Below are 18288 nucleotides of genomic sequence, written 5' to 3'. Positions count from 1 at the left end.
TCCCTGTCCCTGTTCCCAAATCCCCTTCAGTGTTCCCAAATCCCAAATCCCCATCTCTGTTCCCACATCTCCATCCCTGTTCCCAAATCCCAATCCCTCTTCCCAAATCCCCATCACTGTTCTGAAATCCTCATCCCTGTTCTCACATCTCCATCCCTGTTCCCAAATCCCTGTTCCCAAATCCTCAACCCTGTTCCCAAATCCCCATCCCTTTTCCCAAATCCCCATCCCCGTTCCCAAATCCTCATGCATTTCCAAATCCCCATCCCTGTTCCCAAATCCCAATCCCTGTTCCCAAATCCCCATCCCAGTTCCCAAATCCCTGTTCCCAAATCCCCACCCATTCCCAAATCTCCATCCTAAATCCATTTTTTTGCCCTGAGAAGGCAAAAAAAATCCTTGGAAAATCCAGGCAAAGCTTCAGTGCCAGGCAGGAAAGGGGGAAAAATCGGGATGGGTTTGTCCCTGGGAATCCAGGGAACAATCCCACCCTGGGCTGTTTGTCCTGCCCCGTTTGGCACCTGGAAAATCCCAAAAAAAAATCCTGGAAAGGCACCAAAACCCACCTGGGGGAATGAAACATTCCCTGAGCTTTTCCAGCCTTTTCCAGCTGTGGGATCAGATCCCAGTTCTGGGCACAGGAGAAAGCAGGAGCAGCTCCAAGACTCAGATCCTTGGGATAAAAGTGGATTTTCCATTGGGACACGGAAAATTCCCGGAATCTGAATGAGGATCCAGGCTCCCTTCACAAATCCCTGGATTTTTTTGTCTGTGCTGCCCACGTGGCCAGGGAGGTGCAAAAATCCCTTTGGAAAAGGGGCAGGAGGTGCAACAGAGGGAAAGAAATAAAAACATCCCAGGAAAATTTGGAGAATTTGGGATTATTTTTCCCTCTTCCGCCCCTTTTTTCTTCATCTTCCTCTGGAGGGAAAGCAGCAAAATCCAAGTTTAATTCTGAATTTAATCCCAAATAGAATTCCAAGTTTAATTCCAAGTTTGATTCCAAGTTTGATCCCAAATTTAATCCCAAATTTAATCCCAAATTGAATTCCAAGTTGAGTTCCATGCCCAGGAGCTGCTGCTGGAGTTGGATTTTTGGGTTTGGCCCAAGTGATTTTTGGGAATTTCCAAAACAGCCCCAAATCCAGTTCATCCCAAGAAGCTTTCCTGACATTCCATTGGCATCCAAAGCTCCAGGCTTTAATTAATTGAATTAATTAATTGAATTTAATTAATGGAACTACTTTAATTAATTCTCAGGAAGATGAAACACGGAGAGCTTCGTGGAAATCCAGGGGATGCAAATCCCCTCGGAAAAGGTGAAAAAAAAAGTGCAAAAAAGGCAAAATAATTATTCAAAATTTTGTGTTCCCAGCTCTTCCCTTCCCATTGGATGGAGTTTTCCAATATTTGGGAAAACTTTACAGATCTGAGCTGTTGGGAGGAGTGAAAATCACCCCCAAAATGGGGTTAGAAGGAAGAAAAATCCCACAAAATGCCCTAAATCAGCCTCATGGCAGAGGAAGGGTTTGCTGCAGGATTTTAGGGAAACTCTCCTCCTTCCACAGCCTGGAAAATGCAAATTGAGCCCTAAAAATTGGGAAAAAAAGGGACGAAACCAAGCAGAAAAGTCCTTTTTTCCCCTCAATGCATCCATGTCCAACTCCTCCATGGAATTCTGGGGCTGGAAGCACCAAATGGGATCTCCCAGGCCGGGCAAAACTTCTGGGATTTGGGATTTTTTTGTTGTTGTTGTTGTTTCCGAAGTTCCCGGGGCGGCATGACCCCAAATCCCTGATTTTCCTCCTGGTTTGTGCAGATGGAACTTTAATGAGCAGTGAGTCACTCCAGGAAATTCAGCTCCAGGGAAAGGTGAGGAGAGGTGGGATCCCAGGCATGTGTGGGATTGCTCCTCACTCCCTGCATTTTTCATGAATTCGGGACTTTTTCAGGGAAACTTTTGGGAAGTTTGGCGCCCCTCTGATGTCCCCAGCTCAGCTCGCTCCTTCCCGAGGGATATTTGGATGGAATTTTGGAATTTGATGGAATTTTCCCTTGGAAGCACAATTCTCCTGCAGCAAATCCTCCTCCCAGGGCGAGGAATTCCAAACTTTGGCAGCCAAAAGAGTCGGATTTGCTCTCCAAGGGACGAACCAGGAAATTCCTTCCCTTTGCTGCCTTCTCTTCCCTATTTTTCCTTAATAAAACCACCATGAAAATTCCATGTCTGGAGCGTGGATTTGCCTCCTCCAAGGACATTTCCCCTTCCCAACAAAGATTTTGTGGGAAAATAAATTTGTGGGGGAATAAAACTCAGGAAAGCAGCCCGGGATGGGATCCAGAGGTGGGAAAGGCTCTCAGTGCCATGCCCCGATCCTTTTCCTTGGAAAAATCCCTCACCTGGATTTTCCCACCCAGCTCCTTCTGTTGGAGTCACCTGGGAGTTTTCTTTCCCAGAAACTGCTCCAAAATTCCAAACATTCAGAGAAAAAATTCCCTTCCAGGCCTCGGGGAAGGAGGGAAACCAAAACCTCATTGCAGGAGCTGGAAGCTCCGAGGTGAGGTGGGAAAGGAAGGAATTGCTGGAGAGGAGGATCCTGACCGGGCAGAATTCCCGAGGTTTGGAGGCAAAGGGAAGCTCCCACCATTCCCAGCTCAGATCCTGGATCCTCATCCAGGAATTCCCACAATTCTGGCTCCTTCTCTCCAGGCCGGGATTGGGAACATCTCCCCACCCTCAGTCAGAGCCCACCCCGGGTCTCTGCTGGCTCCAGGGGTTTCTCCAGGGATTTTCCCCACTTTTTGCAGGATTTGCCACGTTCCCAGGGATAACTGCTCCCCTCCAGCTCAGCAAGGGCTTTTCCAAGGAAGCTTCAGAAAGGAATTTTGGATCATTTGGGCCTGGAGCCTCCAGGAGAATCTGGCCCAGCCACAAATCCATGGTGGGACCCTTTGGAGGGACCTGAGATCTTCCTTGGATCATAGGGAAAAATCCCTGCTCCCAAATCCCCATCCCCATCCCTGCTCCCAAATCCCCATCCCATTCCCAAATCTCCATCCTTGTTCCTAAATCTCCATCCCTGCTCCCAAATCCCCATCCCCATTCCCAAATCCCCATCCCCATTCCCAAATCTTCATTCTTGTTCCCAAATCTCCATCCCTGTTCCAAAATCTCCATCCCCGTTCGCAAATCTTCATCCTTGTTCCCAAATCTCCATCCCCATCCCTGCTCCCAAATCTCCATCCCATCCTTGTTCCCAAATCTCCATCCCTTTTCCCAAATCTCCATCCCATTCCCAAATCTCCATCCTTGTTCCCAAATCTCCATCCCCATCCCAGGTCCCAAATCTCCATCCCATCCTTGTTCCCAAATCTCCACCCCGTTTCTAAATCTCCATCCTTGTTCCCAAATCCCCATCCCTGTTCCAAAAGCTCCATCCCTGCTCCCAAATCCCCATCCCTGGTCCCAAATCCACACCCCTGGTCCCAAATCCCCATCCCTGGTCCCAAATCTTCATGCCTGCCCCCAAATCTCCACCCCATTCCCAAATCTCCATCCCTGCTCCCAAATCCCCTCCTTGTTCCCAAATCTCCATCCCTGTTCCAAAAGCTCCATCCCTGCTCCCAAATTTCCATCCCCATTCCCAAATCTCCATCCCCATCCCAGGTCCCAAATCTCCATCCCTGTTCCCAAATCCCCAACCCTGCTCCCAAATCTCCATCCCTGCTCCCAAATCTCCACCCTATTCCCAAATCTCCATCCCGATCCTCTTCTGCACCTTGGGGAATTCCAGGAGTTTCCTCTCCAGGCTCACTGGGACCAGTCTGGAAGGTGCTGGGAGCCCAAACTGGGAATTTTCCCCACTGCTGTTTTGGGATGATCCCAGTTAATCCTGCTGGAGTTTTAGGGAATTGCAGCTTTCCCCCCTCGTCCTTCCCATCCTCTCCCAAAGCTTCACCTGGGACTGTGCAAACAAATCCTGGAAGAACCTTCCCAAAATTTCCATTTCCCAAAGGGTTTCCCTGCCCGAGTGGGAAGAGAAAATTCCCTGGAAATGGGAAAAACAGGGAAAACCCTTCCAAATCCCCGCTGGGGGAATAAACCCACATTCTTTGGGATCACCTCAATCCACGGAGCCAGAAAAACCTTGGGAATGAGGAGAGAACAGCCCTGCCCCCAGAGCCCTGGGGACAAAGGTGACCCCACAAATCCCAGCTCTGACGCCAGCCCCGCTTCGGGGTGACTCTTCCCAGACTTTGGGATCCGACGTCGTTCCTCCCCCCCCTCCCCAATTCCCGGTTTTTCCTGCGGGTGGGGAGAGGCTCCGTGACGTCACCACCTCCCTCTGACCTCATTGGGATGAAATCATTCCCAAGGCAAGGCTCCACGGCTGGAATCACGACTCCAGCCCCGTGATCCCTGGGATTTTTATAAATACACCAGGGAGGGGGGAAAGGTTTCCAGAGAGAGGGAAAAAAATATCCCAGTCCCTGGGAAAAAAATTTAAAAAAAATAAAAAATCAAGGAGGAGAAGTTTGGGAAAGGCTCCTGATGCCTCTTTCCTGGGAGTGATTCCACGGCAAATCCTTCCCATCCCAAGCATCCAGGAGAAGCAGGTGAGTGCCCGGGTTTCATTTATTCCCCCATTTGCAGAAACTTTAAATATTTCAGTGTTTTCCTTGGGAAATCAGATTCCAGGGTTTTTTGGGGTTTTTTTTAGGGACTTAGAGACTTTTCCACCTCCGGATCCCATCCTGGAAGAGGGATCTGAGGGATCTTTTCCTGAGTCTTATTCTCCCACAAATTTATTTTCCCACAAAGTCTTTGTTGGGAAGGGGAAAATGTCCTTGGAGGAGGCAAATCCATGCTCCAGACACAGAATTTTCCAGGGGTTTTTTTGGGTTTGTTTTTTTGTTTTTAGGGAAAAAAAATAGGCAAGGTAGGGAAAAGCAATCCAAGATATTCTGATATCAAGGGGTTCGTAATTCCCCTCCCTCCTAGGAAAAACAATTTTTATTTTTATTCCAGCAATTTTTGGGAGGCAGACCCGGAACAGGCAGCATGGGAAGGATTGGGAAATCTTGGGAAAAGCAAAATCAGGGAGAGAGATCCCTGCTGTCCCTGCAGGGATGGGGAGGAGAAGGAGGCACAGCCTCCCCCAGCCCGAGCCCGCCCGGATTTTGGGAATCAGCCCCGGGAAAAGCCTCGGGGGAGCGGGGGCAGCACCAGACCGAGCTGAAGGAGTCTCCGGGTCCCATTCCCAGATTTATCCCGGACTTACTCGGGCAAATCCCGCTCCATGCCGCTGCCCTGGCGCAGGGAGAGGCGGCGATCCCGCTTTTCCTGGCTGGAATGAATGAGGCGCTTTTCTCCTCCAAGCCGAGCTGCGGGAGCTCTCTCAGCATCCCCATGAAATTCCTGGAAAACGCTCCCGGCTCTCCCAGCGATTCCCGGCGGGAGCGGCTCCGGCAGCGCGGATTTCATTCCCGTTTCCTCAGATCCACCAAAAGCCGCTGCTTTTCCTCCTTTTCCTGCTCTTTTTTTTTTTTTTAGCAAGGAGAAAACCCCACTTCCAGCTTTTTCCCTGCTCCATAAAAACTTCCTGGAGCGGAGGGGCACAACCCCTCCCCACCCCCCGGCCAAAATAGACCCAATCCCAAAAAAAAATCAGCTTTTCCTTGTTTATTCCTCGATTCCTGCTCCTTTTCCAGGATATCCATCCCGGCGAGGAGCAGGAATGGGCGCGGATGGCTTCAGCCGCGTTTTCCCCTTCGCTCAGCTGAGATTCCCGGAGTTTTGTTGATTGGGAAAAGCTGGAAAAATCCCAGGAAAAGGGGTTGGGTCCAGTGCGTGGGGAGGGAGGTGAAATTCCAGGCGGGGCAGGAACATCCCGGGGCTCTCCCGGGAGGGGCTCTGGGGAACATTCCCGTTCCCCATCCAGGATTTGGGGTGGGAAAATCCCCAATCCCTGAATTCCCTGAATCCCCACCCCGAGCATCCCGTCCTGCAGGAGCTCGGGGTGGAGGGAGGTGAAAACACAGCTGGGGAAAAAAGGGGAATTTTGGGGTGTGGGAGGAATCTTCATCTCGAATCCTTTGGGATCTCAGCCTTGGATCACATGAAAAAAACCCCTGTTCCCAAATCTCCAGCCCCTTTTCCAAGAAAAATTAAATCCTGGGATGTGCTGATGTTTAAATGGCCAAATGTGGGATTTGGGGCTGGGGGAAGGGAGAGTTTGGGGTGCTCAATGTGGGGGCTGAGTGCCTGGGAAGGGTTTTCCTCCCTTGATCCTGCAGGAAAAGCTTTCCCTGGATCATTCCATGGCCGCTCCTCTTCCTCTCTCCTCTGGATCCAGGGAGTTTTGGGAAGGGGTTTTGGATTTGGGGGTTCTGGGAGGCAGAGGAGTGGAAATGGAGCAGCTCCCTGAAATCCTGAGGGAGGATTGGCACGGCCACATCTCCCCTTGGGAAGGTGGGAAAGGGGAGAGTTCAGGGAATGAACCTCCCAAATCTCCCCCCTTTTCCACCCTTGGAGAGCAAAGAGCAGAGTTAGAGGGATAAACCTGCCCAAAATTCCCACTCTGAGGAGCTGCAAAGGGCAAATTTCAGGGACAAGAACTTCCCAAAATTCCCCCCACAAGGGATGGCAAGGGGAAGCATTAAAGGGATAAAGCTGCCCAAAATTCCCACTCCAAGGAATGGCAAAAGGCAAATTTAAGGGAAAGACCTTCCCAAAATTCCCCCCACAAGGGATGGAAAAGGGAAGAATTAAAGGAATTAACCTGCCCAAAATTCTCCCTCCAAGGTCCAGCAAGGGACAGAACAAAAGGGAATAAAGCTGCCCAGAATTCCCTCTCCAAGGAATGGCAAAAGGCAGAATTTAGAGGATGAAACTTCCCAAAATTCCCACTCCAAGGAACAGCAAAGGGGTAGATCTAAAGAGAATAAACCTGCCAAAAATTCCCACTCTGAGGAACAGCAAAGGGCAAAATTCCCCTTCCAAGGGGGCAAAGGGCAGAATTTAGAGGATAAAAATTCCCCAACTTCCCCCTTCTCAGGCAATAAAGGGCAGCTTTAAGGGATAAACCTGCCCAAAATTCCCTCTCCAAGTGATGGCAAAAGGCAGAATTTAGGGAATAAACCCACCCAAAATTCCCCCTCTGAGGAACAGCAAAGGGCAAATTTAAGGAAAAAGACCTTCCCAAAATTCCCTCTCTGAGGAACGGCAAAAGGCAGAATTAGGGGATAAAACTTCCCAAAATTCCCTCTCCAAGGATAGACCTAAGGACAGACCAAAAGGGAATAAACCTGCCCAAAATTCCCTCTCTAATGAACAGCAAAAGGTGAAATTTAGAGGACGAAACTTCCCAAATCTCTCCCTCCCCGGACAATAAAGGGCAGAATTAAGGGAATAAACCTGCCCAAATTCCCTCTCCAAGGGACACTAAAAGGCAGAATTTAAGGGGATCACTCAGCCCAAAATTCCCACTCTGAGGAACAGCAAAGGGCAAATTTAGGGGGAAAAGACCTTCCCAAAATTCCCTCTCCAAAGGATCGTGACAGGCAGAATTTAGAGGATGAAAATTCCCTAAATTCCCTCTCCAAGGACAGACCTAAGGGCAGGCCAAAAGGGAATAAAGCTGCCCAAAATTTCCTCTCCAAGGAATGGCAAAAGGCAAATTTAAGGGGAAAGACCTTCCCAAAATTCCGCCCACAAGGGATGGAAAAGGCAGAATTTAGGGGATAAAACTTCCCAAAATTCCCCTTTCACAGTCAATAAGGGGCAGATTTAAGGGAATAAAGTTGCCCAAAAGTCCCACTCCAAGGAATGGCAAAAGCCAAATTTAAGGGGAAAGATCTTCCCAAAATTCCCTCTCCAAGTGATGGCAAAAGGCAGAAATTAGGGGATAAAACTTCCCAAAATTCCCCCTCCACGGACAGGGAAGGGAATTTCAGGGCCCGTGGCTCAGCAGGTGACAGATCCCGGAGCATGGATTGAGTTTGGATGGATCTGAGGAACATCCCCCGTTCCCAGCGGCATTCCCGAGACCCTCTGCCGCTCCCAAGCCCAAAATCAGGGATGGAATTCCAGCCCCAGCTGAGGTCCCTGGGGACCGTCCCCAGCCAGGAACTGCCGTGCGAGCCGCTGGCCACAAGATGGGGCCGGAAGATTGGGAATGCCAGCCGGATTCCAGGGATTTGGGAATGCCAGCAGGATTCCAGGGGATTGGGAATGCCAGCCGGATTCCAGGGGTTTGGGAATGCCAGCAGGATTCCAGGGGATTGGGAATGCCAGCAGGACTCCAGGGGATTGGGAATGCCAGCAGGACTCCAGGGGTTTGGGAAAGCCAGAAGGAGTCCAGGGGTTTGGGAATGCCAGCCGGATTCCAGGGGATTGGCAATTCCAGCAGGATTCCAGGGGGTTTGGGAATTCCAGCAGGATTCTGGGCTTTTGGGAATTCCAGCAGGATTCCAGGGGTTTGGGAATGCCAGCAGGACTCCAGGGGTTTGGGAAAGCCAGCAGGATTCCAGGGGTTTGGGAATGCCAGCAGGATTCTGGGCTTTTGGGAATGCCAGCAGGACTCCAGGGGGTTGGGAATGCCAGCAGGATTCCAGGGGGTTTGGGAATGCCAGCAGGACTCCAGGGGTTTGGGAATGCCAGCAGGATTCCAGGATTCCAGGGGTTTGGGAATGCCAGCAGGATTCCAGGGGTTTGGAAATGCCAGCAGGATTCCAGGGGATTGGGAATGCCAGCTGGATTCCAGGGGATTGGGAATGCCAGCTGAACTCCAGGGGATTGGGAATGCCAGCAGGATTCCAGGGGTTTGGGAATGCCAGCTGGATTCCAGCGGTTTGGGAATGCCAGCAGGATTCCAGGGGTTTGGGAATGCCAGCAGGATTCCAGGGGTTTGGGAATGCCAGCTGGATTCCAGGGGGTTTGGGAATGCCAGCAGGATTCTGGGCTTTTGGGAATGCCAGCAGGATTCCAGGGGTTAGGGAATGCCAGAAGGAGTCCAGGGGTTTGGGAATGCCAGCAGGATTCCAGGGGTTTGGGAATGCCAGCAGGATTCCAGGAGCTTGGAGAGCCCTTGTGGCCTCGGGGCTGGCTGGGGACATTTTGGGGACATTTTTCCCTGCTGGGAATGGCAAAGAGCCCCGCAGGAGACCCTTGGAGGCTTTTTGGAGAGGCCAGGTGGGGACAGAGGGAGATGGGGAGGGTTTGTGGAGCAGGAGAGCTGCCCAGGGATTTACAGCCCCCAAAAATGGGCCAGAGAGAGCCAAAAATGGCTCAGAAAATGGCAATATTTCAAGGAGGAGGCTCCTGGGGATGGAGCAAGCCCGGAGCATCTGAGGGGAGGGCTGGTGAGGGGACATCACGCGGGATCAGCATTCCCACATCCCTTTGGGAATGAGGGAGCTGGGATGGGCTCGAGGAACATCTCTGGTGGCTCCGGGGTGGGCAGGGGACAGGGAACGTCACCTCTGCGGCGGCTGGTGGCACCCAGGGACACTCCAGGGAGCTGGAGAGGGACCCAGGGGGTTCCTGTGGCTCCTGCAGCGGCCACGTGTGCGCCCTGGAAGGCCCGATCCATGGAAGATCCATGGAAGATCCATGGAGGAAAAGCAAAATCCTCTCGTCCATGGAAGCTCCTTGGAGGTTCCACGAGGAATGGCCAAATCCTCCCGTCAATGGAAATTTCATGGAAGATGCATGGAAGTTCCATGAAGGAAAGGCCAAACCCTCTCATCCATGGAAGTTCCATGGAAATTCCATGAAGGAAAGGCCAAATCCTCCTCTCCATGGAAATTCCATGGGAGATCCACGAAGGAAAGGTGAAATCCTCTCATCCATGGAAATTCCATGAAGGAAAGGTCAAATCCTCTCATCCATGGAAGTTCCATGAAGGCCAGGCCAAACCCTCCTCTCCATGGAAGCTCCATGGAAGTTCCATGAAGGAATGGCCAAATCCTCCTCTCCATGGAAGCTCCATGGAAGTTCCATGAAGGAATGGCCAAATCCTCCTCTCCATGGAATCTCCATGGAAGCTCAGGCCAAATCCTCCTCTCCATGGAATCTCCATGGAAGCTCCATGAAGGAATGGCCAAACCCTCCTCTCCATGGAAGCTCCATGAAGGAATGGCCAAATCCTCCTCTCCATGGAAGCTCCATGAAGGAATGGCCAAACCCTCCTCTCCATGGAAGCTCCATGAAGGAATGGCCAAATCCTCCTCTCCATGGAAGTTCCATGAAGGAATGGCCAAACCCTCCTCTCCATGGAAGTTCCGTGGACACAAAGACCAAACCCCCACCTCCATAGAAATCCCACGGAAGCTCCAAGGAAGCGAAGCTCCTCGGACATCCCACCTCCCACCAGCACCCCAAAACCAAGGGCTTGCATCCCAAGGCATCTCCTTCCCCCTGTCCCAACCTTTGGACGGGACCTGGGCGGTGACTCCCAGAGTGCAGGGAGGCGCGTTCCGGGATCGGGAAGGGATGGGGAGCTCTGGATCTCCCCAGGCGTTCCCACGGGACGCTCACCTCCCTCTCTGCCCTCCTGGGTGTCTCCCCGGCCAGGCCAGCGCCATGTCCCACCCCAGGCTGCTGCTGCTCCTCGTCCTGCTGGGAGCCGCCGGCGCCGGCCGCGCCCTGAGCCTCTCCAGCGCCGCCTCCATCTTCAGCTGCCTGCAGGCCGCCCTGTCGGAGGCGCAGCGCGTCCCTCCCGACGACAACGCCGTCCTGGACAAGCGCGCGTCCCCGTCCCTGGAGGAGGCGTCCCAGGAGGACACGGAGGAGGAGGAGGAGGAGGAGCTGGGGAAAAGGACATTCCCGGGGGACGGCCACTACAAGCATGCGTCCCAGGCGCAGGGCAAGGGCAAGAGCCAGCAGAGCCGCGCCAAGAGCGACCGGCGCACCAAGGTGACGCTGTCCCTCGATGTCCCCACCAACATCATGAACATCCTCTTCAACATCGCCAAGGCCAAGAACTTGCGGGCCAAGGCGGCGGCCAACGCCCACCTGATGGCGCAGATCGGCCGCAGGAAGTGACTGGGGGCCACCAGAGGGGACTGATGGCCGGCTGTGACATCGGCCTTGTCTGGATCTGACCCATCCAGCGACCCCACATCCCTGTTCCTCCTCCTCCTCCTCCTCCTCCCCTCCTCTCCTCCGTCGTTCCTTCCAGACGTTTCCACGCGCAGGGAAGAGGTTCCTGTCCCCGGCGGGGCGCAGGGGACGCGTCCCCCGGGAAGGTTCCTGATTAAAGCTGCCATCTCTGGAGTTTCCAGTGCTTTGTTGTCCCATCTCCGGCCCCCGCTGCTCCGTTGGGTCCGTAGGGATCCCAAAACCTCCCCCAGCTCGGCCTGGTGGCCCTGTCCCCACCACGGCCCTCCCAAACCCTGCCACGAGCTGCTCCTGCCGCGGCCACCAACCCACCGGGAAGGGACAAGCACAGGGACAACCTCAGGAGGGATTCCCCAGTTCCTCCTCCTGGGTCGTCCCTGAGTTTGTCCCCATGTCCCCACCACCTTCAGCATCAGCCACCCCACACACACGGCCCCGGTGTCCCCAGATGGGTTCTGGACATTGTCACCCATATAGCCATGGTGTCCCCAGATGGGTCCCAGCCATTGTCACCCACATGGCCTCAGTGTCCCCAGATGGGCCCTGGACACTGTCACCCCACATGGCCCCAGTGTCCCCAGATGGGTTCTGGTCATTGTCATCCATATAGTCCTGGTGTCCCCAGATGGGCCCTGGCCATTGTCACCCACACAGCCCCAGTGTCCCCAGATGAGTTCTGGACATTTTCACCCACATGGCCCCAGTGTCCCCAGATGGGCCCTGGCCATTGTCACCCCACACCCTCGGGTGGGTTTGGATCCCAGGACCTGCAGGTGGCTCTGTGGCTGCTCCAAACCCACCCTGGGTGCCACCACAAGTCCCCCCCTGTCCCTTCCCACTCCCCCACCGCTGTTTTCCAGCTCTTCCTCCACACACCATCCGTGCTCACCCCGCTGCTCCTTCCCTGCTCCCATCCTTCACCTTGGAATCTCCATCCCTTCCTGGGAACCTCCCAGCCCCGCTGGAATTCCAGCTCTTCCCTCCTCCCTGCAGGCAGCAGGTTTGGGAGGTGGAGAGAAATTTGGGAAAGAAATTTGGGACAGAAATTTGGGACAGAAATTCGGCCCTTCTTCCCCAGGGAGTGCTCACCAAGAGATCCCACCAGCCCCATCCAGGGCATGGCCATAGGACATTCCAGGTGGGACACCACGGGACATTCCAGGTGGGACACCACGGGACATTCCAGGTGGGACACCACGGGACATTCCAGGTGGGACACCACGGGACAGCCAGAGGGCTGGAGATGTCCCGGTGGCTGGGAAAGGTCCTGGAGAGCCACCAGAGGGACAATGACCTCCTGCCTCAGCTCCAGGGGTGCACAGGGGGGTCTTTTCCCATTGGAATCCCACTAGAATCTTGGATTGTATGGATTTTCACAGCCCAGCAAATTCCTGGTGTTCCCATCCAGCAGGACACGGGCATGGTGGTCCCCGTTTTCCATGCAGGGAAACTGAGGCACGGGAAGAACAAGGTCACACCTGCTCCGTGTCCAGTTGGACACTCATCCTTCTATCCAGGTGTCCCCAGGTGTCCCCAGGTGTGCCAGGCTCAGCCATTGGGATGCTCAGAGGAGCCTTGGGAGGAGGGATATGCCCAGAGCCCAGGGAGAGAGAAATCCCTGCTTGGAGCAGAAAGCTGGGAGAGGTTTCCCCCTGGCATTCCCAGGAAAGTCCTGCTCCAGGCTGGGAACAGCTTTTCCCCCCACCAGCTGTGCCTGGGATCCTTTCCCAGCTCCTGGCAGGACATCCCAGAATATCCAGGAGAACGTCCCAGCCCTGTGGGAGAGACTGGAATTCCAAACACCACCTGCCTGGAGCTCCCACAGGATCTTCCCCCTTTAGGGAAGGGAATTCCCAGGGAAGTGGGAAGGGATGAGCTGAGGGATCTGTTGGTTCCTGAGGCAGGGACAGCTCCTATCAGCTGATAAGGAGTGGTGGGGAAGGGAGGGATCCTCCCTTCCCAGCTGCATCCCAGGGGAGAGTCCCACCCACACCTGGCACCTGGATAACCCCTTCCCAAATGGATCCTTCCCAAATTAACCTTTCTCAAATAGACCCTTCCCAACTGAACCCTTCCCAAACGGATCCTTCCCAAATTAACCCCTCCCAAATGGACCCTTCCCAAATGGACCCTTCCCAAATGGACCCTTCCCAAACCAGAGGTGCTGCAAGAGCTCCGACATTCCCAAGGACAGCAGGATCCTGAATTCCATCCTGGGATGGAGGAGGATCCAGCCCCACCTGCTGAGGGACAGATTCCAAAATGGCATTCCCAGTATTTAGGGACTACACCCACGTTCACATCCATGGGGGTCTGGCTGGGAAAACCAAGGCAATTCCCAGCAGCAACCAGGGCAAGGAATGGGATGGGTTTGTAGGGAATTCTGCCAGGAGCTCTGGAGCAGGGGCTGCAGGCCCACCTAGAGCCATCCCTGCTGGAATGAATCCCCCTCCCAGGATGCCTACCCTGCTCCTGGAATGTCCTGTCCCACAGCTGGGATGTTCCTGGGATTCCTGCCTGCTCCAGGCTGCCCCAGATGGGGCTGGGAACACTGATCCTGGGATTTGGGGCATTCCCAACCAGCCAGGAGCTCCTCATGGATCCCCCCCAACACATGGAAAGGCCAGAGCAGGGTGAGGGATTCCAGGGATTCCTTCCCTAGATCCCAGCCCCAGCTCCATTGGGTGGGATCTGCTCCCTGGCATTCCCGTGTGCTTTTCCTTTGATTCTTCAGCCATCCCCTTCCTGACCAGTTTTTCAGGATTTTTCCCAGGAACAGCCTCACTTCCTGCTTTCCTCAGACGATCCCAACGCCAGCAAGGTTTGGGACAGACCAGGAATACCCAAGGGGACCCAGCCTTGATTCCCATGGAGCTGTTCCCACATCCTAAATCTGGATAAAGTTTTAAAGCTCCTTTTTCCGGCCTCTGGGACACTTCGAATTCCTCGATTTTGTCTGTTTTGCATGGAAAATAAAACCACTGTCCACCTGCAATGGGATTGGTCTCACTGGTGACTTCAGTCCTGGCTTTATCCCCTCTCCCACAGCTTTTCCAGCTTTTCCAGGACATCCCTAATTCCCCATTCCCAATGGAATTCTTATCCCAGTTCCAGGGAAGGGACACTGAGGGGTGGGAAGGTCCCCTCCCCAGCAGTGTGCCAGATCCCTCATTCCCTCTGGAAGTGGGATCCAGCTCCACAGGGAAGGCTTTGGCTTTTCATTATCCATGTTGGGGCTCAGGGAGGAAGAGGAGTCAAAATTTGGGTTCAAGGAGCTGGAGCAGTCCAAATTTCCATGGACCCAGCGCTGGAAGAAGCATCCCAGCCCCATGATCCCAGCCCAGGAGCCCCATCCCCAGGAATTCCATTTCCCAGAATTCCCATTTCCAACCTTCCCATTGAAGGTTGCAAAGGAAATTAGGAAAATGAGCTTAATCCTTTAAATAAAATAACTTTAAAAATGGATTCCCACACTCTTAAAAAAACAATGAAAATAATTTTCCTGAATCCACGGCAAGTGCTGATGGACATCATGGGGAAACCAGCGCCGAGTGAGGATTTAAAAGCCAAGAAAACTCCAAATTCCATGGATTTGCAGGTGCAAATCCTTCAAAGCACCTCCATTTCCCACCTTGGCATTCCCAGAGCTCCCAGAGCCTTTCCCAGCAGGAGGGGACAGGGTTTTGTGCCCTCGTGTCCCCCATCACCACCTCACCCACGAGAGCCTCCCTGGCACCCCCCAGCAATTCCAGCAGAGCGCCATTCCCGCAGCTCCTGCGTGATCCAGGGGTTTGGGATCTTCTGGGCCCCCTCAGGTGTGGGGCTCCCACCTCCAGCCAGGTGAATTCCACAAAGGACGGATCTGGAGGAGAGCCAAGGATCTCCCACCAGTGCTGTGATCCCAGCTGGATCCTCATCCAGGATATCCATGATCCCAGCTGGATCCTCCATCCATCCCTAGATCCTGGCTGGATCCTCCATCCATCCCTGGATCCTCCATCCATCCCTGGATCCATGACCCTGGCTGGATCCTCCATCCATCCATGGATCCATGACCCTGGCTGGATCCTCCATCCCATCCCTGGATCCTCCATCCATCCCTGGATCCACGAGCCCAGCTGGATCCTCCATCCATCCCTGGATCCGTGATCCCAGCTGGATCCTCCATCCATCCCTGGATCCTCCATCCATCCCTGGATCCATGACCCTGGCTGGATCCTCCATCCATCCCTGGATCCATGACCCTGGCTGGATCCTCCATCCATCCCTGGATCCGTGATCCTGGCTGGATCCTCCATCCATCCCTGGATCCCTAATCCCAGCTGGATCCTCACCCAGGATATCCCTGATCCCGGCTGGATCCTCCATCCATCCCTGGATCCTCCATCCATCCCTGGATCCATGATCCCAGCTGGATCCTCCATCCATCCCTGAATCCCTGATCCTGGCTAGAGCCTCCATCCATCTCTGGATCCGTGATCCTGGCTGGATCCTCCATCCATCCCTGGATCCTCCATCCATCCCTGGATCCATGACCCTGGCTGGATCCTCCATCCCATCCCTGGATCCTCCATCCACCCCTGGATCCACGAGCCCAGCTGGATCCTCCATCCATCCATGACACCCCCAGCTCCCAGGGGAGGCAGGCAGGGCTGGAGTTGGCCCTTCCCAAAGCTCCTGGAGCTCTGCCCCGTGCTCTTCTCTGCTGAAAATTCATCACTTTTAATTAATTCGAGAGGCTTTCCCCAGCTCCTAAACCTGCTGGGGCCTGGAAGGAGGGATGGAAAACCCTCATTCCTTCTCCTGGGAATGCTCCAAGGAAAAGGGCAGCCAGAGGTGAGGCAGCTCCCGGCATTTCCCACCTCGGGGACCTCCCAGCCCCAGGAGCTCTGGTGAGGAGAAATTGGGATTTAAATCCAGCTCCCTTCCCCCAGGTCAGCTCAACATTCCAGAGCCAACTCCGAAAATCCAGCTTTTTTTTTTTTTTTTTTTTTTTTTAATGTTCCTTAGATTCCTTTCTTTCCTTCTCTTTTTTCCCTGCCCAAGCTGCTTTTCTTGGATCCCTCACAGCACGGGGAGGCCCCAGAGGAGGAGGAATAACCCAGCTGCAATCCAGGGAAAGGCAGAGGTCAGGCTCAATCCCCTTTTCCAGCTCCTCTGCAGCTTCCAGGGATTCTTACATCACGTCTGGGAGCAGCCAGGAGAGGGAAGGAATTTTTTCAGGGAGACAGGGAGCTTGGACATGGTTTTATGGGAGGCTGACAGAGCCAAAGTGCTGGAATTCCCATCTCAATCCCAATGAATTTCCCAGCCCTGGCAGCAGGACAGGGATTGCTTTAGCAGGAACGGGAGGTTTAAGGATTCCCTAGGGAATCTCTGGCAGAAGTGTGGAAAAAAGTGGATTTCATCTAAAAGCGAAAGCGTGACAAAGCTCCTTGGCAAAGCTCAGCCTGCAGCTTTTACTGGATGGGCAAAGCTCGGGGAAAAAGCAAAATAAAACCCAAATTTGAGCAATCTGAAAGTAAAAAAAATCAACAAAAATGAGCTGTGTGTAGGTTGAGAATGGGAAAGGATAAAAGGAATAAGGGAGGGAGATCTTCCCATGGAATCCTGAGGTCCCTTAATCAAACTCCATCAACAGTTTAAAGGTTTTAACTTTAAATTAAAAAATGAAACTCAAATTAAAGCACTTCATTAATGACCTAACTAAAACAATTTAACGAAAGGTTCTGTGGAATTTGCTATCAGCACAAAGCAACTCACTCAATGGATTAATCATGAACAAAGCAGAATTAAGAATGGTGGATGGGCTGGCAGAGGGATGGGAACATTCCCACAGGCTGGAATCTTGTAGGATCAATTTTGCTATTGCCAGAAGAGAAAATAAAGCTGAAGTCGCTCTCAAGGAGGGAATTGGAGGTTCCAGCTCCCCAAAAATTGTGGGATTTTCCCCAAAATCCCTCTCCTCTCCTTTCCAAGGTGACTCCACTCACACAGCTCCCCTCCCTTTCCCCATCCCCATTCCTGGCTGGACCTGGAATTTTCTGGGGGAACAATCAGGGATGGGGACTTGGGAGTGACAACCTCTGGGGTGGCTCAAGGGACCTGGACCTTGCCAGGGGCCACCTCCAGCCCGGTCCTTTTAGTGCCACCCAAGAGTTTTGGGATCCTTCCACCTCCTGTCCCAAATATCAGACACAGCTCCCCTTCCTTCCCCATCCCCATTCCTGGCTGGACCTGGAATTTTCTTGGGGACAATCTGGGATGGGGGCTTTGGGAAGGCTCAAGGGACTGGGACCTTCCCAGGAGCCATCCCCAACCTGGTCCTGCTGTCACCACCCTGGGCCTTTTAGGGCCCCCAAAGAGTTTTTGGGATCCTCCCCCCTCCCCAATATCAGACACAGCTCCCCTCTCCTCTCCCCCCATTCCTGGAGTTCCCTGCTTTGGGAATATTTCCCAAATCCTCAGCATCCCCCCAACCCACCAGGGTTTGCTCAGGTAACACCTGAGCTGCCCCCAGAGGTGGTGAGAGGCCAAAAAGTGCTCCCCACCACTGAGAAGCGACTCCCTGATCCCAGACATGGAATTCCCCAGCAGCAGCCAGCCCCAGACAGGAATTCCCACAGGGCACAGGACACTTCCCCCGCAGCACTAATTAGGGCTGATGACTCTCACAGCACACCCTGATCAGCATTTGCTCCTCTCCTCGGGCCAGCTGCCAGCAGGAGCCTCCCCACAGAACCCCCCTGGGGGAATCCAAGGAATTCTGAGCCAAGAAAACCCTCTTTATTCACATACAAAAAGCCATTTGCATAGAAGTTTACAGGTGCATGTCTAATTCCAAAGTGCTTTTACAGGAAAAAGCCAGAGCGAGAGTTTGCCATTCCAGCCAAAGCAGGCAGCCTGCGACATTCCCCGGGTTAGGAACCGGGATCTCCTGGCTAGGCGGGATGCCAGGCCTAAGTTAGGCCCGACTCAGCTAGGCCCGACTCAGCCTCACTCATCAATAAACAGCAGTGGGGTAAAGCTCAAGACACCCAGGCTAGAGAGGAGCTCTGCGAGCCCAAACTATGCAAGCGGGGGAGGTTCAGCACATCAAACGTGGCCGGGCCCTCGGGAATTCGGGACACAAGCCTGGACTCCAGCTGAGCTCAGGCCGCAGTCTG

General features: G+C 53.5%; 1 protein-coding gene across 1 annotated transcript; it reads left to right on the top strand.

The window, feature by feature from the left end:
* Positions 1 to 10585: 10585 nt before the first annotated feature.
* UCN3 (urocortin 3) lies at positions 10586 to 11047 on the top strand (the record flags this gene model as incomplete). The annotated part of the gene is made up of 1 exon (XM_084206207.1): positions 10586 to 11047. The coding sequence occupies one exon, from the start codon at positions 10586 to 10588 to the stop codon at positions 11045 to 11047; it is 462 nt and encodes a 153-aa protein (XP_084062333.1).
* Positions 11048 to 18288: the final 7241 nt, after the last annotated feature.

This window comes from Fringilla coelebs, assembly GCF_963513975.1.
Source record: "Fringilla coelebs genome assembly, chromosome: 5".
In the NCBI taxonomy this organism is placed as follows: Eukaryota; Metazoa; Chordata; class Aves; order Passeriformes; family Fringillidae; genus Fringilla; species Fringilla coelebs.
The sequence above is the reverse complement of the archived record's forward strand: the minus strand, read 5'-3'. Positions and strand labels throughout refer to the sequence as shown.